This window comes from Pipistrellus kuhlii, unplaced genomic scaffold (genome assembly GCF_014108245.1).
Source record: "Pipistrellus kuhlii isolate mPipKuh1 unplaced genomic scaffold, mPipKuh1.p scaffold_m20_p_24, whole genome shotgun sequence".
NCBI classification, from domain to species: domain Eukaryota; kingdom Metazoa; phylum Chordata; class Mammalia; order Chiroptera; family Vespertilionidae; genus Pipistrellus; species Pipistrellus kuhlii.
In genome coordinates, this window is record NW_023425523.1 from 5760289 (window position 1) to 5782897 (window position 22609).

At 49.8% G+C, this 22609-nt stretch overlaps 1 protein-coding gene across 5 annotated transcripts in view; it reads right to left on the reverse strand.

Moving 5' to 3' along the window:
* Positions 1-22609, reverse strand: part of NTNG1 (netrin G1) — a 195135-nt gene that overhangs the window by 53897 nt on the left and 118629 nt on the right. For all 5 annotated transcript variants that reach the window (XM_036452660.2, XM_045586955.1, XM_045586957.1 and 2 more), the window contains exon 4: positions 3237-3409. In XM_036452660.2, coding sequence (XP_036308553.1) covers positions 3237-3409 — 173 coding nt within the window. The remainder of the gene's footprint in view (positions 1-3236; positions 3410-22609) is intronic.

Consider the following 22609-nt stretch of genomic DNA (forward strand, 5'->3'; position numbering starts at 1 on the left):
TTATTATAGATCCTTCCTGGAGTGATAGTCTCTAAGGTTGATTATTACGTTTGCAGCATCTCCATATAGAACAATGTTGTGTGTTATTCTGTAGGGATCAGAATGGAAAGAGGTGTGGCTCAATGATTTTATTCATGAGCTGATCAGTGAGCATCAAGAGAATCCGGACAGCACTGCTGTGGACTCAGAAGCCGGAAGTAACATTCAAAATGGGATTCCCTCAGAAACAGCACAAGGATCAACAGGAAGAAGAAGAGAGACGTCTTACCGATAAAACGTCACTTCTACCCATTTCTGTAAAGAAAGAAGGAAAAGATTTCGATGCACACACCCAGGGATTACCCAGCATGGGTGTCGTTCCCAAATCACCGAGGAGTGGATGCTGAGCGGTCAGAGACTGCAGCCACAGCCTTTTTACTTCTTAGGTTTTCCATTTTTGAATTAGGATGTGGCATATCCAAGTGTCCCTCTTCGAGAACTGACTTGCAATTCACCAAATGGACTCACAGGTCTGAGTGTGTGTGGTGGGGTGCGGGGGAGAAGGGCTTGTACACGCAGGTGCCCGTGAGCTCATGAATGCACATGCATAGGAAAAAGCCTGTATACAATGAAAACCATAACAGCGCTATAAGTCCTGGGCTTGACTTTAAATTCCTACACTAAACAATGAGAGGGATTTCCTGGGCCAGCAACCAGGTAAGAGGCCTGCACATCTGAAAAAGGAGTTACTGATGCTGACCCGGTAGGAAAAGAAGCCGGGGCCAGTGTAATTCTTTCTCTATTTAAAAAGAAAAAAAAAAAATAGGCGGTTGGAAATGCAGAGACACTCACTACTGATGTTAAGGAATAAGTTTGATAACAAGGAAAACTGTCCTCCAACATGGGACAAGCCTGCCTGGGAAAAGAATCCCGAAGATGGACTTGGTTTGAATACTTAGTTGGTGGCAGGTGCCATGCCATGCACACTGCTGCACTAGCTCATTCTGTTCTCCCAGAATGCCCAGGGACACGCACTGCCGTGATCCTCACAGGACAGCTGGGGGCACGAGGGTTGGAGAGTGTCGTTGACTTCTTCTCAGTCACATGGCTAGTGAATGGACGGGGCGGTATGGGATCCTGGAGGCCGTGCGTGCTCCACCACTGATGCCAGGTAAGGGGTTGCTTCCATTGTGGGAAGTTCCCATGGCAAGATGGGACCATCGTAGGTAAGCTCTGGAGTCTTGAACCTCATTTCCTGATGCTGAGAATTGAAACATTAGCTCCAACCTCCTTGGCCACCGCGCCCACCTGTCACCTTCCTATTTTACAGAGATGGGGGAGAGTCCGACCGTCTATGGAAGGACAGGAAGAGGAAAGAGATGGATGGACGATGGAATCGAAGAGGACACCTGGAGGAGGGTGCGTTCCTGGGGCCAGGGAGTGGCCTGACGTTCATGTCCACGAAAGGTGTGGCTGGCACAGGGAGGTCTCCCCCGGGAGAATGTCTTGAAATAACCAGACGTGGGAGCATAGTTCCAGGTGGAAGAACAGGGTCCTGCTAGCATAGAAGCCAACGCCTTGGACGGCAGTGTGCCCAGCTGCCCCTCTGGTGGTCTGGACACGGCCTGCCCCGCGGCCCCGCGGGGATGCCAGCCAGTTATGGTGAACTTGACTTTCTCCCGTCCTGTCTCTCTAAAGACGCGGCAGACGCTGAGAATGAAATCGGAGCCATTTTCATGGTGGGGAACTTTTAAACTCAATTTGATGACCGTGGCGATGGCGATGCTCAGATAGCCGGCCACTGGGTAGCAGAATAAATAACCTCCGGGTTCCTTTGGAATTCGTGAGTGATGGCCCGCGGTGATCCGGGAAAGCCTGGGAGAGGCCCAGTTAATAAAATCTCCCCGAAAAACATCAACATTTCTGCCCAACAGGGCTTTGTGTATTAATTTCAGGAGGTGGATGGTCATTTTTCCCCTTTAGCACAGACAGAAGCCGAATCCCCTTACACTGAGCGATTTTTTCCCCTCTGCTTCACAGAAATGTCATCATCATCTCCTGCCCCCACACTCCACGGCTTGTCACTGGGCTCATTGCTCTTGTGTGTACCTTGATAAGGCCCTGGGGCCGGTGGCACTGGTTTTAGGTTTTGGCTTCTCCCAGCGGTGGCTTGGAGGCTCCTGGTGACATTCCCTGCCTTGCACGGAGCAGGTGGCTTTGTGAGTTTTCCTGCTCTAGTGGCTTCTTCTCGCCTGGGTGAGTGGAGGCACAACCTCACCCCTTCTCTGCGTCTGAAAGATGGCAGCGTGGGCTTGTGCCAGTGGCTAAGGGGCTCACCCCCGGGAGCGGGCGAATCATCTGGAAGTGGTGACTTCTCTCAGCGTGGTTTCATGGGGGGCACCTGAGAGTGGTCATGGGGCACCCCCAGGACTTCCTGTAAGCACAGGTAATGCCTCTTTTCACGGGGACACAAACGTACCTTTTCTCATGGTAGCCCTCGCATGCCTACAGTCACTCTCTTTGCCTAAACCAGGGGTGGGGAACCTTTTTGCTGCCAAGGGCCATTTGGATATTGATCTCATCATTCCCAGGCCATTCAAAAATCATCACCTTAAAAACTTAGCCTGTTCTATTTGGTCAAACGTTTCATTAACTCACCCCTACTGCCTGGGCAGGGCCAGATCAAAGGATTTCACCGGCCTCGTACGTCCCCCATCCCTGTTCTAAAGGGCGTCTCTGCTAACAGGCCCCAGGCCCCGCGTGACATTCTCAACCACGGGGGTTTGGAACAAGCCCATTCTTTCACTGGACAAAGTTAGGCCTAACCTTAGAGAGGGAAGCATTTCTGAACAAAGCCCTCTCGGGTCACCCGGTGTGAGACGTGGGACAGCAACTATTGAGAGACTCTCCCAGTGGAAGTTGTTGGTGGTTCACGTCGAGTTAGAGTTCTAACGTCTTTGTTAGTTTTATATAGGAAACTAATCTGGGGGAGGGAAGAGAGCACCTGTTTCACCCACCGAGAAAAACAAATTGCCATCGTCTCCCAGCCCACGTGATGGGAGCACCGGCAGATGGAAGCGAATGGGGTCCCTGTGCTGACTTGGGCTTGAAAGTGCTGAGACGGGGACTGGGGGCTTCAGCTGCCTTTCGGAGAGGGACCGGCGGCTGGGAAGAGGAGTCGGAGGAAGAGGCCGGTGCGGTGGGGAGGAACAGGCGGGCTCATCGCGCACAGAAGCCGGGTGGGCGGAGCTACTCACAGGTGTTGGCCGTGCCCTTGGGGATGGGGAGGTAGGAGCCCGGGCTCCACGGCCGGCCCTGGTAGTTCTTCTTGCACTTCCCGCAGTCGGGCCCCGTCGTGTTGTGCTCACACTCACAGGCCAGCTTGCTGTTGTCGTACACGCACACGGTGGCGTGGAGGTTACATTTGCACCTGGGCGGGAGAGACAAGAGGTCACGGTCAGGGAGGCCGGCCTGGGGGTCTGTCACGGGGTGGTGGCTCCAGGGCCACCCGGGAAAAGGCGGAGTTGCAGTCCCACCCTCAGAATCTTTCCAGCGAGTGCCCTGGGGGAGAGGGGGTGGCTGGGGTTCTGACACAGCCCGTCCTCACAGCCCACCGGGAGGAGTGCTGATCCCAGTGGGCCCGGGTCTGTTCTCTGGGGCCTGAAGCTCCCTGAGACAATCCTGCTCCGAAACCAAGGGGTTGCTCCCCTCCTTACTACCCCCCTCACCAGGCATCCACACCACAGCCACACCTGAGAGGTTCTGCTGGGATACCATCACATCTATGACAATTGCATGTGGGTTGGAACTAATGTTCGGCTCTGTTCTCCCTGAGACCAGAGGACAATGCTTTTTGTTTATTTTTATGTTTAAAAATATTTTTTATTGATTTCAGAGAGGAAGGGAGAGGGAGATAGAAACATCCATGATGACAGAGAATCATGGATCGGCTGCCTCCTGCACCACCTCAGAGCCCGAAACCGGGGCATGAGCCCTTGACCGGGATCAAAGCCGGGACCTTTCAGTCTGCAGGCTGATGCTTAATCCATTGAGCCAAACCAGCGAGGGCAATTCTTATGTGCTTAAGAAGAAAGATAGCCATAGGACAGTGTGCTATATCGATGTATTTCACGGAGCCTCTGTGGCTATATCAGCTGCTCTCATGCCTCAGCCCAGCCCGCATCTCCCATCAGAAGCGTTTCTCACTGAGACCCCTAACCAGCCCTCAGGTGCCCCCCTTACGGCCAATGCACTAGTCACCAGGGAATTTCAGAATTGGGTCACCTGGTGCAGGGAAAAGATGCTCTGTCTCCTAGCAAAGCAAAGCTTTTGGGGTCCTTAGCCCGGGCCTCACCTCCGGAGCCTTCCTGTGGAGCTATGATCTATGAGAGGCCACAGCAGAATCTGCAGTTTCCACAGAAACCATTCCAACATCCAGCGTCTTCGACTGCAGAATTGCAAAGGCCACCTGATGTGTGTGGAGGGAGCAGGCTATAAATTGTCACACCCCAGGCACGGGCCTCGTCCTCTCCATTAAAGCCTCGGTGGATGGAATGACCTGAGCAGAGGTCATTCGGGAAGGGGCGTGTCACTCAAAGGAGAGCCAGGACACTCTAAATAGGGGGGGGGGGGGGGGGGAGGTGAGAACCAAGATCTGCCACAGTCAGAACCTGAAAATGTTTCTCTGTGTGCATGTATTCTTATTTTTAAATATGTTTTTATTGATTTGAGAGAGGGGGGGGAGAGGGATAGAGATATAGCAACATGGATGAGAGAGAAACATCATCAATTGCCTGCCTCCTGCACCTTCCTCTCCCCTCACACTGGGAATCGAGTGTGAAACCTGGACCTGTACTCTGACCGGGAATCGAACCAGTGACCTCTTGGTTCATGGGTCGACACCCAACCACTGAGCAACACCGGCTGGACTGTGTGTGCGTTTTTAAACTAGTCTGGCCTCTTCCAGGATGCGGTTTGAAAACACAGAAAGAAAACCAAGTTTCATAAAGACAAAGAAATACGATGGCGTTTTCCATCGCTGTCCTCTGCGGCAGCTGGCATGAGTCGGGAAAAGAAGGCTCCTCAGCAAGGGCTGCTGGTTTCTCTCGTGTCTGTCAGTGACAGCTGAGCGCACGCCTGCGCGGATGACGCGTGGGGAACGCTGACCCACACTCACGGCAGGGAAGCAAAGGGATGGCTCCGACCAGTCCTGACAGCGGCCAGGCTCGCTTCTGCAGAACAGCCCAGGGCATCCATGTTCCCGGGGATAAGCCTCAGCTTGTGGCCTTTGTAGCTACACCCTGCCCTCAGCAGAGCCATCGGAAGTGATGAGCTCTAAGGCCACTAGGCCAACAACCCCGATTCCACACGGACACGGACACAGACACAGACACGGACACAGACACAGACACAGACACAGACACGGACACGGACACGGACACGGACACGGACACGGACACGGACCCGGACCCGGACACGGACACGGACACGGACACGGACCCGGACCCGGACCCGGACCCGGACCCGGACACGGACCCGGACCCGGACACGGACACGGACACGGACACGGACCCAGACCCAGACCCAGACCCAGACACAGACACAGACACAGACACAGACACCACAGACACAGACACGGACACAGACACGGACACGGACACAGACACAGACACAGACACAGACCCAGACCCAGACACAGACACAGACACAGACACAGACCCAGACCCAGACACGGACACAGACATGGACACGGACACAGACACAGACCCAGACACAGACACAGACACAGACACACAGAGCCTCCGGAAATGGACATGAGCGCCATCTCTGACAAAGAGAAACATGGTTCAGTGAAGAGAACTAGAGAGTGTTCCGTTAGGAGCGGGGTCTTGTAACAACCCTCTCCGGGCAGGGGGCGGCTCGTGCTAAGCTGCCTGTTGACAGGAGCTCTCTCCTTTCAGCAGCAGCGCCTTTAGTTATGGGTGTGTGTACACGTGGAAGATGTTAGGGACCTTCGTGGTAGAAGCACCCGTGTTCACTGACTCTGCACCCTCTCTGGTGTCAGAAATTCCAAATGAGGAAATGAACAATGGGACCTCCCCCCCCCCCCCCCCCCCCCCCCCCCGCCCGCCATCCTCCTCGGCAAAGAATAGCTGGTTTCATGTGTGAAGACCAAGAATGCAATAATAATACGTTGGCTGATATATCTTGTTACTCTTAATACTTTCATACATGCAGTCACTTCTGAGATGCAGGCAATTTCCATCCTAAAGACTTCATATTCACTGCGAAAATAGTCTCTGAATAACAAGAGGAGGTGATAGAAGAATAGATTAATGTTTAGTGGGTCATCTCCACCTGCCCAAAAGCTTATGAGTCATTCTGATCTCAACTCAATTCATGACTCTGCCTGGTCTTTTCTGCCTCCTCTTGACACCCCACTATCTACCTTTCTGATTTCCTAAATGCTTCTGTGTGTTTAGTCTGGTGGATGGCTGCTTAAGACTCTGTGCTTTTAAAATTTTTACTCATTGGCATAAATCTCTCCCATCTTAATGTGTGCGTGTCGGGTGAAATAGCTACTTTGCACCTGGTCTTTCCCATTTGCCTCTTCAACGTTTTCCTCTCTCTTCTTGAGTTTCCTATGCTGGCTGTCTCTGTGTTCTCATCTTCTCATCTCGCTCTTTCCAGCTACCATAGCTTCTCTTGCCAAGTTCATCCACAGCCCTGGCTGGGTAGCTAAGTTGGCTGGAGCATCGTCCCATATGCCAAAACATTTCAGGATCAATTCCCTATCAGAGCACATGCTTATGTTTCAGTTTGATCACCCATTGGGGCACAAACAGGAGACAACCGATTGATGTTTCTCTCCCCCCTCCCCCTGCCCCCTTTCTTCCTCTCTCTAAAAATCAATTTAAAAAACAGACATATCCTTGGGTGAGGATTTTTTAAAAAAAAGATCATCCACAACCTCCTTGTTGAAAAGCCAATGGATATTTTCCCTGCCTCAAGAGCATCTTACTCCGTAGACCATTCCCTTTCCCCTGCTGGATTCTCTCCCCTGTTTCCAGAACCTTCTTCTCCTGTGTGTTTTCTTCCGGGCTGTTGTGAGGGTTCTGGCCCAGCAAGGTCGGCCTAAGTGACTCTCCTTGGGCACCCATATCCCGGTTGTCCCTTAGGCTTCCTCTATGGTCCTTAACTGCCTTTGAGTTATCGGCAAGTGAAAGCAAACTTGCATCCACATTTGTTCCCAGAAAAAAAAAAAAAATAGACATATGCAAAGTAAGCTCATATGTTTGAAAACAGTTCAGGAGATCCAGGGGTTCTGTGTTACCTACAAAGATCCAGGGAGCCCCCTCCTCTCCCTCCATCATCACCAGGTGAGGATTATCTGATTGACGTGTTGGTAAGTCCTGGGTCTCCATCTGCGCTCTCACGCCTGGGCCTCCCAGACTCCACACAACCCCAAATGCACACTTTGGCTTCCCACTCCCACCGAGACCTCCTCCTGAGGGTTCCGTCTCAGCACACAGGGCCACCTTCCAGTCAGTTGGTCGAGAATGACTCCTTCTCTCCCTTTCCTACCACATCTCCTTGACATCACTCAGCCTCTGAAGGTTCTGAGACGCCTCCTCCTCACAGCTCTCAGATCCACCCAGTTCTGGCCACCGCCACTTCCCTCGCTGAGATCAGCATCATCATCTTGGGTCTGGTTTGTCGCGATGGCTTCTACACAGAGCTTACTACCGGTACCTCCAATCACACTACTCTCTCACCCAATTTCCACGCAACAGTCCAAACCATCGCTTACTCCAAAATATGTGGGCCTCCCTGGCTTAGAACCATAGGAAGATTTCCCATTATTCTCAGGAGAGGGTCTACACTCTATAACACAATCTATGAGTTCCCGGGAAGTCTACCTCTTCTTCCACCGGAATGCCTTTCCCACATGCTCCTCTGATGCAGGCAAGGCCGGTCACTGTCTCTACGACAGCCGTGGATTGTATTTTTTTAAAAAAATAAATATATTTTATTTATTTTTTAAGAGAGGAAGAGAGAGGGATAGAGAGTTAGAACCATCGATGAGAGAGAATTATTGATCAGCTGCCTCTTGCACACCTACTGGGAATGTGCCCGCAACCAATGTACTTGCCCTTGACCAGAATCAAACCTGGGACCTTCCAGTCCTCAAGCCAAAGCTCTATCCACTGAGCCAAACCGGTTTCGGCATGCCATGGGTTGTGTTGTCACTGTGCGCTCCTGGGAGTGGCAGTCCCATCTGCCTGATTTACCACAACATCCCTAGCATGTGTCAAGCGCTGGTGCATAAGCACTCAGAAAATATTTGACCAATAAGCAGCTGGACAGAGCCCTGCTTGGACATCAGTACAAACTGTGACTGCAGCCGCAGATCCTGGCCATCTGTCCCCGGGCTTTGTGTGGTCTGTGTCCTAGGGCTGGTCATGTGGAAGTGGACATCGAGGCGCCCCCGCATTGGCCCGTATTTGGAAATGGCTCCCTTTCATTTTTCTACAGCTCAGTGTGTTCTCATCATTTTCTACAGCTCAGTGTGTTCTCATCATTTTCTACAGCTCAGTGTATTCTCAGCCGTCAGACATGGAATCCTCCATGGGAACCCCTGCCCAGTGGCTGTTCCTCCCCCCGGGGGAAGATGGATTTCACAATGCCAGTGATGGCCCTCAATTCTCAGGGGTCATGACCTCCAGCCTTGTGATTTCCCAGATGCCTGCTGGTTTCTGACAGAGTCATTATCCACTTCCGCGTCCCCCCTCCTCCCCCAGCTCCCACCTCTAGCAGCACCTTAGGCAGGGAGGGATGCTACCAGTGGAGACTGGCGGACTTCGCTCATCTGTCCGATGCTCTGGAGCATAGCCTACGCACCAACTCCGGTTACACACACACCTTGCACCACGAAGTTGCCCACAGAACTCACTGCCTTGCTTGTCCCTGGGAGATCCACTCGTGTGTAAGTGACCAAGTGCACACATGCTGTCAAATACGGGCACTGCTGAGATGGACTTTTACACAAAGCGAGCCTGCCCTAACCCGTTTGGCTCAGTGGATAGAGCGTCAGCCTGTAGACTGAAGGGTCCCGGGTTCGATTCCAGTCAAGGGCACACGCCTGGGTTGCAGGCTTGATCCCCTGTGTGGGGCATGTAGGAGGCAGCTGATCCATGATTTCTCTCATCATTGATGTTTCTATCTCCCTCTGCCTCTCCCTTCCTCTCTGAAATTATATATATATATATATATATATATAGATATTTTGAACAAAGTAAGCACTAATCTGCAAATCGATGAGCTGCCGCGTGCTCCTGCTCTCACCCAGGTCCGCACCCCTGTGTTCCGGTGACCAGCTGCCACGTGTCCGTTTCATCTCGCTTGTAAGAAGGCTCCAGCACGGAGGTCTGTGCACCTGCCAGTCGGTATGAAATTAACCCATACAGCCTGCCTGTTTTTTTTTTTTTTTTTTTTTAAATTACGTAACTTAATATATTTATCCCGGGAAGCATGTGATCCACCCGCATCTCCTGGGAGTCCCAGGTGTGTGTACGGAACCTAGGAGCTGCCTTCCGGAGGCGCGGAGACAAAGGCGTTTGGAACGGGCTTTTTCCGAAGAGGCGGACGCGGAGGGCAGCCAGGCCTCTGCCGGTGGGTCCGGCTGGCGCTGCTCTGAGCCGGAGGAGGAGTGAACAGGCGGGGAGTGAAGGTCTAGCACCTCAGCCCTCCCCAGCCCTGGTGGAGCCCCAGCAGCGTGCTCCCGGGGCACATGCCCCTCTCTAACCTCGCAGAGGAGATCTCATTATACAGTTTTACTTAATGAAGGTTTGTCCTTAACGAGCTTCCCTCCACCCCCGTATTCATTTCAGGTGCTGCAGCACCTGAGTCAACCTCCCTCTGCCCCCATCTTTCCAGGATTCGACCCCCCTTTCCTTCATTAGCCGAACCCGGACTCTGACAGTAGGTGTCACTGGGAAGCAAACATTCTTTCAAGAGAAGTATTTTTATCAAGTCTGCAATGGCCTGAGTTCAAGGGCAAATATGTATCTGCTTATGGGGTAAGCCTTGGAAAGCAGCCACACACTGACAGACCAAGCAAGAGGCTGGATACCCTACGTATGCTGGGATTTCTGTCTTATGAGAAGCACTAGAGAGAGGAGGCCTGGGGGCGCTAGGAAGCCACCCCACAAATTGAGGGGCAGTGTGCCCACGCTCCTGAACCCACGTTTCCCTGGTATATGAACACACCTCCATGGACCCTGGCGGGCTGTCCTCTCCTGGACTCTGCTCTTGGAAGAACTATTTTTGAAAACTGGTCTAGGCCTATTTTTATTATTTTTTGAAGCAGAGAAATGTAGTTAGTTACACCGTTTTCTCTAAAAATAAAAACTGAGATCTTAATCAGTTCTCCACGGACACTGAGATCTTATGATCTTCTCTTAACTACAGAGGCTATGGGTTCGCTCCCAAAATTCATGGAACAAGGGCCACAAAGCCTTCTTGCACAGCTGAGCCGTAAATGACTTAGAGACCCTTATCACACCTTTAAAACCCTCTAAAAGGGCCATTTAAACTTTACTTGAAACCCTAAACTTACCCAGAGCGAAGAATCAGATGGCATGATTCACTAAATGGCTGGTTCTTTTAGGTAATATGAAACATAGCCCCTTTTCCATTGCTCGGGCCTGCCAGGGAGACGCGAGTGCCAGGACTATAAAACATATACGGGAGCGTATACATCTGAGAGGACGCACGTGCGAGACAGACGCAGGTACAGGATTGAGAGATCTGAACTGCTCCCCGTGCTCCCCAGGAGTCTGCTTAGCTAGGAGGTGCTGAGGGTGGAAGACAGCTTTAACGAGACAATTATCACACTCCGGACGGCCACTGTTCTCGGCGTAAGCAATCAATCTGAACACCGGGATGCAAAGAGCGTGTTGCATGAAAATTAAACCAATCCAAGGCCAATGAGCAGTGATAAGATGGCCCTCAATGCTTACTCTACAGGCACGGAGAACTTGTCTACTCTAGTTCTCTTTGAGGAGACAGGAAATTAAAGAGTTCCCAGTCCCAGAAATACTAATGATCGTAGTTCATGGTTCCAGGATCTATAAGAGAGATCTGTGGTGTTAGGAGTGTGGACCATATTCCTGATAGAAGAGGCAATCACAAGACTCATGGATGTATTCACGCTATGTTCACATGGACTCAGCCGTTCCGTGGTTTACCGCGTAACCAACGGCTAAGTTAAATTTCTCTCCTGGTTTTTCTTTTTATAGAGAAAAACAAACAAGCCCCACATAAGTAAAATATTTCTTTCATCTACTTTTCTTAAACTTTCCAGTTGGATGTGCACTCTACCATGATGCTTCATTGGGTACTTCGTTGGATTAAGAAATTCGCCTCCTGTCCTAACTGGTTTGGCTCGGTGGATAGAGCGTCGGCTTGCAGACTGAAAGGTCCCAGATTTGATTCCGGTCAAGGGCATGTACCTTGGTTGTGGGCACATCCCCAGTAGGAGGTGTGTAGGAGGCAGCTGATTGATGTTTTTTTCTCATCGATGTTTCTAACTCTCTATTTCTCTTTCTTCCCCTCTGTAAAACAATCAATAATATATATATATATATATTAAAAAAAATAAGTATACCTCCTTCGGTATTCTCTGAGAAACCAGGACAACAGAAACAGAGGGAGGGAACAGGCCTCAAGCTCTCTGTGCGGGAAGCCGGTCCCCCCAGGCTCGGGCTGCAGACCAGGGGAGGATATGACACTACAGAATTCCTTCTGTGGTGAGACTGGCGGGTGAGTTTCTGAGCTCCCATAAATATGCATTCCGGTCGTCTTTCACAAAGGTCCTATTTCCTCCAATGGTTGTATTAGAGTCCGATTAAAAATGAATCAGGCTGAAGGTACCGCTTTATGACTGGGCTGCGTGTTGAATCTGTACAAAAGAACACGCTACAGCAACCTTATTCTCTACTTTGACTTTTCACTACAAAATCTGAGAGAGACACTGAATTAGATTCCCCTGGGTGGTATGGAAAATGGGGGGAAATAGCTCCTCTCGAATTCTGCCTTCTCTGAGAAGTACAATAATACCTGAGAGAGAAGAGTGCACCCAGCAAAATCTTTGTGACTGCCCCCCTCCCCCCCAACCACCACTATTTGGTGGCCTGCTTTTGTTAACAAGCCTTGGAAAAGTTGCAATTTAGAGATGAGGGAGGGAGGGAGGGGGAGAGAGAGAGAGAGAGAGAGAGAGAGAGAGAGAGAGAGAGAGAGAGAAAGAAAAACCCACCCACTTGCCGAAACCACTTGGCTCAGTGGATAGAGTGTCCGCCTGAGGACTGAAGGGTCCCGGGTTCAATTCCGGTCAAGGGCATGTACATTGGTTGTGGGCACATCCCCGGTGGGGGGTGTGCAGGAGGCAGCTGGTCGATGTATCTCTCTCATTGATGTTTCTAGCTCTCTATCCCTCTCCCTTCCTCTCTGTAAAAATCAATAAAATATATTAAGAAAGAAAGAAAGAAAGAAAGAAAGAAAGACTCACTAAAAAAACTGGATCTCAACTTGCTGTGACCAGTAGACCAATGTCCTGAACTGTGTCATATAAGATGATGATTAGAAATAAAGGCTCTAAAGCAAAACACCAAGAACTCTGAGACTGGAAATAAAGAAAAGTAACAGCCCTGGCCGGTGTGGCTTGGCTGAGCATTGTCCCAAGCACCAAAACGTTGCCAATTAGATTCCCAGTCAGGGCACATGCCCAGGTTGTGGGTTTGATCCCTAGTCAGGGTGTGTAAAGGAGGCAGCCAGTAGATGAAATGTTTCTCTCCTTCCCTTCCTCTATCTCTAAATCAATAACAAAATATTTTTAAAAAAGAAACACAATGATTTCTGAAAAAGATCCAACAGATTGAATATGGTCAGGTAAATATAAGTACACTGAGTGGCCAGATTATTATGATCTCTGATCGCCTAATTATCTGCCCACTCAGTATACTTATCGGAGGCCCGGTGCATGAATTCGTGCATGGGTGGGGTACGGCCAGCCTGCTGGTTGAACTCCTGGCGTCCCCTCCCGGTGGCCCAGAGATGGCTCTGTGCCCACCCAGCGGAAAGGGCCGGGGCGGGCAGGGCTGCCAAGAGCAGATGCTGACTGCGCTGCGGCGTTTAATCCTCAGGCGGCGGGGAAAGGTCAATTACCGCACTTAGAGGAATGAAAGGCGCAGTAAAAGTCAAATAGATGCGCCATTAGACGGGTGTCTCAGGCATGAAAATGAGGCTTTCAAGGCGGCTTACATGAATGCCCCGGCAAACACGGGAGGGAGTGTGCTGACAAAGAGGAAGATGCGAGGCTGATAGTGAGGCTGCCCCTGACCCCCGAGGGGCCCGTGTGGGTCTGTGCAGTCCCCGCTGGTGGCTGTCAGGACCTGCACTAAGCCAGAGGTGCCAGGCGGAGCCGAGACACAGGTGCTGTGGCCAGTCCTGCTCCCAGGACCGGCAGCACCCTGGGCTTTTCTCCTTCCCTGGTAGCCCACTGTGCTCCTGACCTTGACCCTGGCTCGGCACCCAGCTTGGCTCTCCTGTCTGGGTACCTCCGGGGCCCCATGCTCATCCCATTTCCCGGGGCTGTGACTCTTCAGTCCAAAGCTGTCTGCCTGCTGCCCGTCCTTCAGACCCCGATCTCTACTTGTAACCAGACCGACCTGCAGGCACGTGGCTTCTGCGTGGTGGGTGGCTGGCTTAGGGGAGGCTGACCCTGGCTAGTTCGCCCCGGTCACTTCCAGCACCGGGTCCCGGGGGGGCACCCCCTCCTAAAGCAGCTGTGTGGCTGTGTCTCTGGATGTGTCTCCTCCCCGGGCCATGCCCCTGTCAGAACCATCCTGCAGGTGGAGGTGGAATGAAGGCAGCAGACGTGGGAAAAGGGGGCAAAAGCCAGAAGGAGACAGACCCTCTCTCCCCCCCCACCCCGAACCCTGGAAATCATGGGGATACGGTGACAGAATACAGGGCGTCATCCTACACTAGGTTGGGAAGATGATTCAGCCATTTTTATTTAAAGATCTAAGTAAGGGTAACGCCAGTAGGCTAGGGACTAGTGAAAGGCCTATCTACCTATCTATCTATCTATCTATCATCTACCTATTATCTATCTATCTATCTATCTATCTATCTATCTATCTATCATCGACCTATCATCTATCTATCTATCTATCTTATTGTCCCCAGCACAGGTCACTTCATCTCTGTGTTCATGGGTCATGCGCCATAAGACTTCCCATACCTTCTGCCTGAGTTTCAGTTCCCTACCTCTCTGGTAGTGTTTAGGCGTCAACAGTATTTTTCAAATTTGGTTTAAAATCTGAAAGTTTAAAATTTGGAAGTTTAAAATCAAGTCATTCATATGTACATATATACATATATGGCACCAATATATATATATTGGTGGTATAATTGCAAGTTTTACAAAAATGAGGAAAATTGCCATTCTCCAAGAATACCATTGCCTTTCCAGGCTTGATCCCGATGCAACAAAAAAATGGACACACACCCTAATAGTCCAGGTTTAAGGATCACACGGGAAGATGTTTCCAGGGGGTAAGTCTGCCCACAGGCACACACGGAGTTTGTTAGGCCATAGATGCCCGTTCACTCAGCCACAGCTCACTGGGCGTGTGAAGTGAACGAGGCCCGCTGGTGTCCGGCCCTCAGGAGGCTCAGCGCTCTTTCATGAGCCTCCAACCCATGTGTTTCTATGTCCCGTCTCCATCCTTAGGGTCCTATATGTGAAAAAAATCTATTTGGGGCAAATATGAGGATCTACACTTTGGTTAGGGGCAGATGCTGGGTTAGAATGCCCACGTCTCCATTCAGGATGCAGCCCATTTTCCAATTAGATCTGGAAGGAGCAGCGATTTATCATGCGGCTTTAATGCCATTAAACATTTATCGCGCTCCCCGAGTGTGCTAGGCATTGTTCCCGCTTAGCAGCCCCGCGTAAAGAAGACTAATGAATACGTGTGCGCTCCATAGATCACGCAGGCAATATACATTTTAAGAAATGTATAAATATTTAATCAAGATGTTCTACAGTCACTCTGACAGAGAAAACTCAGCTCTTTGCATTGCTAAAATAGGAGTCTACACAACAATGGAAAAGTCTATGGCTCTTGTGGGCAAAGTGAGCAGAAAACACCTCGAGATAAACATTTCAACGTGACTCCACGCCCTGCCTCCTAAGTTTCTCAGAACGGTACTGAAGATCCAAGAACATCTTACATCCCCAAGAGACAAGGTGATTGAATTCGGCGTCATTTAAAACTAGACCGAAAATGTGGGAGATTTCATAGGATCCCGGTAGCTTCTATGTTAATAACTTGGAAAGGATTTGGAGTCTGACTTTATCCTTTCATGCTGAATGCTTTTGAGTATGAACACACACACACACACACACACACACACACACACACACACAGAAATGGGAGCCTCTGTCTACAGCTCTATAAATTCTATTGGGTTGGCATTTTGTGGCTCCTTGAACATCATCCTTGACTCTAACCCCTTTTGTCCTAAAGTTAATTTTAGCTCCGCATTTCGAGGTCGCTGGGGAGACTGAGCCCAAAAGAAACGTCGCTTTGAGACAGATTTGGGGTCTACATCTAAGTGAAGGTGCCGTGACGTCTGCACAGGCGCCACCCTCAGGAAGTCCTTCTGTGATGGGCACAGTGAACCTCGACTTCCGGTCTCTCCAGCTGGTATGTCCTGCACCTGTCTCCCCACTGTGGGAGGGAACAATTTGGTATGTGGAACTGTGGCAGCATGGAGGGACCTGGAGAGCATTATGCTGAGTGAAGTAAGCCAGTTACAGAAAGACAAGTATCACATGATCTCACTCATATGTGCAATTGAATGAACCAAATAAACTGATGATCAAAAACAGATCCAGAAACATGGAAGCATGAATAGACTATTGAACCTCAGAGGGAAGCCAGGGGAGGGTGGGAAGGGGGTAGGAAGAGATCAACCAATGAACTCGTATGCATACCAATCTATGCATAACCCGTGGACACAGACAATGGGGTGGAGAGGGCCTGAGAGTTGAGGGACAGGATCAGGCTGGAAGAGGTTCATGGAAGGAAAAGGAGGACCTATGTAATACTTTCAAACAATAAAGATTAAAAAAAAAATTGCAGCCGAAACCGGTTTGGCTCAGTGGATAGAGCCTGTGGACTGAAGGGTCCCGGGTTCAATTCCAGTTAGGGAGTGTGTAGGAGGCAGCTGATCGATGATTCTCTCTCATCGATGTTTCTAACTCTCTATTCCTCTCTATTCCTCTCTGTAAAAAAATCAATACAATATATTAAAAAAAATGTTCAGAGCTTGAAATACCACCTGTGGACATGGGTACAATGCCATTCAAATCGGCCCCTTAACTCTCCACCACAACTACACTTCCCCACCAACAGAGCCACAGGCGAGCTGTGACAGACCTGTGCCAACCGCTGCCGTGGCAAGAAGCAGGCACACATGACAGAACGCTTATCTGTCACTAGCTTGCTGGCCGAGGCGACGTAGGCAAGGCACACGGACCCAGCGGGGAAGGTGGCACGTTTGTGAATGGAAAGAACACGGACTTTCTGTGGAGTTGCTAGCTGCCGCTGGAGGAACAAAGGAGGCTAATTTCACGCTGTTTAATAAAGCCTCGAACGAAGGTGACGCAGAATGAGGCTCGGGCCTGATCGCAGCGGTGTGCTGAGAACCCGCCCTCCGCCAGGCAAAACAAACGCGGTGCCGTTATAAGACCTTTAAAATAGATTTTAAATTCTTAGGCGTGCAGGTCCTGAGGGATTACGTTAAGTCGTTCTCACAAATCGTTTCTCGTGCCAAGTGGCATATAGAAAAAATATGCAAAAATATGATCCTGTTTCATTGAAGATTCGGTCTATTCCGTATGATGGCTGGATTTGAATTTTTATATTTGTAGATATCATCACATCGCATATGGTGAGCGACTGTAAAATAGGCATATGTAAAAAATTATACGGGTTTACCTATATGCAAATCAGTAAATAGACTCGTGTGTATAATTTCAAATTATCATTGAATGCCTCAGAAATGAGACTGGAATCCGGTTGCTTCTTTTGTTTATTATTGCTAATCCTCACCTGAGGACATTTTCCCCATTGATTTTTAGAGAGAGTGGAAGGGAGAGTAGGGGCTGGGGGAGAGGGAGAGAGAAAGAGAGAGATATTGATGTGTGAGAGAGAGACATCAATTGTTGCCTCCTGCATGTGTCCTGACTGGGGCCAGGGGTTGAACATGCAACCCAGAAAGTGCCCTTGACTGGGAATCAAACATGAGACCCTTTGGTGCTTGGGCCAGTGCTTTAATCACTGAGCTACACTGGCCAGGGGCAGTTGTTTCTATAAGCGCACCATCATTGGTGGCCTCTGGCTATGTTTTATTGGTAGGAATCATCACTTTTTTTTTTTTTTTTTTTTTTTTGACAATTCCTAATACAATTCCTATTGTGTTGCTGGCTCATGGAACCTTCTGGGGAGTGCGGGACTGTCTCTTTGTTCTTTATGGGTGCTTCCCTGTCACCAGCGAAGAAAAGAACAGAGAACAGATGCTGAAGACTTACTTGTGCTTGACTGAACAGCAAGAACATGGAAGTATTTCTGTCACAAACCGCTTAGATTGACTTGATTGAAAATAGGATGCAATGATAAGTAACCATCAGCCGTAACAGAAATGTTAAGAAGGATGGAGGAACTTAAAAAAAAAAAAAAAAAAAAATCTGAGAGATCTTGAAATCCTCAACTGCCCTGATTCTATTTCTGCTGGAAATGAGACTCGCACCGTTGCCTTGTGCTTGACAGTTTACGAAGTGTTTCCACAGCTATTCCACAGCGGCGCTTCTCGGCGACTGGGGATTTCACAGATGACGGAGGTGTCTCCCTGGGACCGCACCGCCCCTCTCCGAGCTGCGGGGAGGGCGCCACACCTGGGTCTGCAGCCTCCAAGAGTCCTCTCCCCCCCAGCACCACCGCACCCCGTGCTGTCAGCTTGGGCGGCGATGAGCTGGGGTAACAGCCATCAACAGCTCATCCTCCTGCTTAGATCCTAGTTGACCAGCAGGCCGGCTACAAGGAGAATGGACTCAGGATCACTGGCCTCCTGGGGTGGCAGCAGAATGGCATGGCGCCTGCCCTATCCAGCCAGGGGTTAGGCACTGACAGGTCCCAATGACCACATTACCTGGTCTGTGCCACCGAACACCAGATGGTGGCGCTCCAGGGGGAACAAAAGATCTCATATCCTAACTCTGTTATGCTGCCTGCGTGTACACCTGGGACCCTACCATTGTAGGTATCCCTTTGGGTGAGATATACCCTCCCCTTTTATTTATTTATTACCAGTGGCCTAGTGCACGAAATTCGTGTGTATTGGGGGGGAGTCCCTCAGCCTGGCCTGCACCTCTCCAATCTGGGACTCCTTAGGCCCTAAGGAGTCCTCAAACTTTTTAAAGTGGGGGCCAGATCACGGTCCCTCAGAGAGCTGGAGGGCCAGACTATATGAACTACTAATTCCTACTGTAACACCTCGGCTGCACTCACTGCCCAAAAAACCTGGCGGGCCGGATCAGACTCCTCTGCAGGCCGCATGTGGCCCGCGGGCCGTAGTTTGAAGACGCCTGATCCCCTAAGGCTTAGGGGATCAGGCCCAAACCAGCAGTCAGACATCCCTCTCACAAGCAGGGACTGCTGGCTCCTAACCGCTCACCTGCCTGCCAGCCTGCTTGCCCCCAACTGATCCCCACTGCCGGCTTGCTCACTCCCATCTGCCCTCCCCACCCTCCCCTGCCAGCCTGATCACCCCCAACTGCCCTCCCCTCCTGGCCTGATCGCCCCTAACTGCCTCTGCCTCAGCCCAGCCATCATGGCTTTGTCCAGAAGGTCTCCCGGTCTAATTAGCATATTGCCCTTTTATTAGTACAGATTATTTTTTTAAAAAAATATATCTTTTATTGATTTCAGAGAGGAAAAGTTAGAAACATCAATGACTATAGAGAATCATGGATCGGCTGCCTTCTGCACGCCCCACACTGGGGATCAAGCCTGCAACCCAGATGTGGCCCTTGACCAGAACCGAACCCAGGACCCTTCAGTCTACAGGCCGACGCTCTATCCACGGAGCCACATGGGCTAGCACCACCCGCCCCTTTAAAAAGCACTTACGTTACTGCGATGAAACATCACGGCGCACAGACTTGGGAAACTGTGTGGAAGAGAGTGCTGTGGAAAGGGGTTGGGGGTCCGAGCTCTTCTGATGGGGGTTTCGGGGCTGGGAGCCTGTGGGGTGCTTGTGGGGTGGATGGGTGTGAGAGGACCCTCCCTCTAACTGTGTTCAGGGCTCCCTCTGACCCTGTCGTTGGCTCTGTCATACTGAAGCAGGCTGCTCGGGCTGAGACCCTGTCAATCACCCTGGGGATCCCAGAAGCCACCAGCGATGCTAATTTGGGAAGACTCGCTGACACACAGCCCGTCTCTGGGTAACCGGGTACGACACAGACTTTCTCCCACGGAGGAATCAGGCCCCGAGTGTCAAAAGCGACACCAGCTTCGGCAGGAAGGGGTGGTGTGACACTGAAAAAAGGTTGGCTTTCTCAAACCATTTTGCCTTTTTTTTTTTTAGCTGTGAACTTACACATGGCCGCATGCTCTCCTTGAAAGTCATGTAACTCACAAGTTAAAAGAGTGACACAGGCATCCCATTAGCAGCAGTTTTGAAGGCAAAAGGCGGCCCAACGAAGCACTGACTGGGTGGTCATAATAATCTGGCCACTCAGTGTATGTATTTTTAAATGAAGGTATGGACATTGTTTTTCTTAGACATTATACTGTGGCATGCTCAACAGACTACAGTATTGTATAGACATCTCTTTAAATGGACCGGGAAACGGAAACCCGTGTGTGACTGGCATTATCGAGATATTCGCCTTAATGTGAAGGTCTGGAACGGACCCTGCGTTACCTCTGAGGTATTCCTGTAGCTCATATTGAGGAGCTCCAGGAATCAACAAAGTACATTTTTCTCCCAATCACCTTTCCCCCCCCACAAAGATGAAAGTACCCATACCCTTGATATTTACTTTCAGAGTTCACATATTCTTGTACTTAAAAAAAATCTCTCTATTGCATGCTTAGGACTAGTAAGATGTTCTCAGTATCTAAAATGGAGTCCACAATAATAGTTCATTTTAAATTCTATATATTCAAAAGCTTCATCGTGTATTTGAGTGGGAGGATGAATTATTTGAGAGCAGGCGGACACGACAAAGGCGTCATGGGGCTTACACAGTGGAGTAGGATGTAAGGCTATGGTTCTGTAGTTGGAGTTTTTAAATGTTCCTGAGTTATAGGAAGCAGATGAAACTCCAATATTCTATCTAACGAAATGACTTCATCTATATTTCAAATGTTTCTGATCAATATTCTCCTTTATTTTGTATCAACTCACCATTATAACCGCATGTAATTCAAAAGCTAAGGACTGGCTACCCCATTAAAAATCATTTACAGTTGCCACGGTGAAAAACAAATTGTTAAATACTGCCGAGAAAAGCAATGTGTATATATTTTTATGTTAAAAATACACATTCCCCCATGCCCTGTTTTTCTCCTTCTCTGTTAGCTTTTCTCCTTCTCTGCTTTCTTTCAACATGAACTTAGCGATTTAGGCTTTCTGGCCATTTCTCAACTCCTCCTATCAGATCTGTCAAGTAAAGAATGAAATGGCTTCAATTTTTAAGGGACTATGAAATGCCGGTGAAAGAAATAAAAATAGTAACAATGAACACCTGGCCAGGCTTATATGTCTGGATAGTGATTCTTCAGCTCATGGCTTTGCCAACCAGATATTAGGACAGAGGTGCCCAGAAAAGATGTTATAAACTCGGATCATTTTTAGCTTTTCGTTCCTTTCTCAGCTCACTGCAGGTCTGCCGTCTCTTCCGGCCCATGACAACATACACTTAGCAATTCGTTGTCGTTGCTATGATGGCTCAGTGAGGCCGGCCTGCGTCCTGGACCTGGCCAGCAGGGAAGAGCGCCCACCCTGTGCCCTCATACACTGTAGGTGGCACTCTCTTACTCAGAGGAGAAATCCACACCTGCATTGTGGGCTCCCATTCTGACTGGGGTGCGGTCCGCCAGCGAAGATATTTGCAAATCCTGACTGTTGGCCTGAGAAGTGTTGTTTAGTTTGGAACCACTGGTATTGGCCCAGATGGACTGAGGTTACACAAAACCCGCCCAGAACCAGCCTTTTCTATGTATTCCCAGAGACCCCACATATATTTCCTAATGACTTGACTCGCTTCACAAAACAACCCAACTTTTTCTGGGGAGGTTTCTGCCCAGGTCGTCAATTGTTCAAGAAGCCATTGCTGAGAGTACCCTCTCTACCAGGTCGAGTGTCCCCCAGTCTTGGCTGCTCATTTGCATTTCCGAAAGGGCTTGTAAAATACGCCCATGTCAGCCCCAGGCCAGGTATGCAGCCACGGGGTATGATCGTAAGTGGAACCAGGACTGGGAGGCACGTTCTAGGCACCGGAAGGTGAACAGAACAAAGGCGAGTAGAACAGACTCTATTTGTACTTCCGTGAAGGAAATGGCCCACAATATTTAACAGGACTTCAGTTTCTAGCGCTACGACAGTCCAGAACACACTAGGACCTTCTTACAATGCCAGAGCTAAGAATACTCCATAAACGCTTTGGAGATGGTGGAAGAAAGCTTATGGGCATCAGGAATAAACCCTCAAACCACGTGAACAATGAATCTGTGTGGGAATAGTGACTGAGTTCTGTGGCCTGGCACTTGAGGGTGTGTGTGTGTGTGTGGGGGGGTGGTGGTGGTGGTGGATTGATACCAAGATAAGACCATGAGCCAAGGAGGTCAAAGACTAACCTAATAAAGACGGAACGCAGGAGTGGTCAGGGTCTCATGTGAAAAGGTAAATGGATGTGTGCATGAATTATTCTCCCACACTGTTTCCCAGGGCCCGTCCACCCCCTAAAGACAGGAAACTTACTTTCTCAAGGAAAAAAAAAAAGAGACGATGGCGGGAATAGGGGGACTCAGAGTGAACGGCTGTGTTTTGAACTCCTACTATGTGCAGGTTCTGTGTAAGGGCAACCACAGGAAGATCCTGGCTGGATGGGCGTGAGACGAAAGGCTTAGGGAAGCAAAGTGGACGAAGGGTTAAATCAAGACTGTCTGGCAATAACTTGCAAATGCTATTCTGGTCCTCTAAGCCTGATCGAAGCTTCTTTTTAAGCCAGGCACTGAACATTTTATCTGGGATATACATTTTTCACTTGTTTTGACATGTCTGAAGATTCTTTTTCAAAATTTGCCAAAAAAAAAAATCTAAATATATATTTGTGAGTGCACCTTGAGAGAAATCTATTCTCGATCCTGAACAGCCATCCCAGCCCACGTGGTCAAGCTGTCACCCAGGGGAGGCGCCCTGGCAGGTGGCAGGCAGGGTCTGTACCCTGGAAACCTTTTGGGGGCGGGGGTCGGCCGGCATCTGGCTTGCT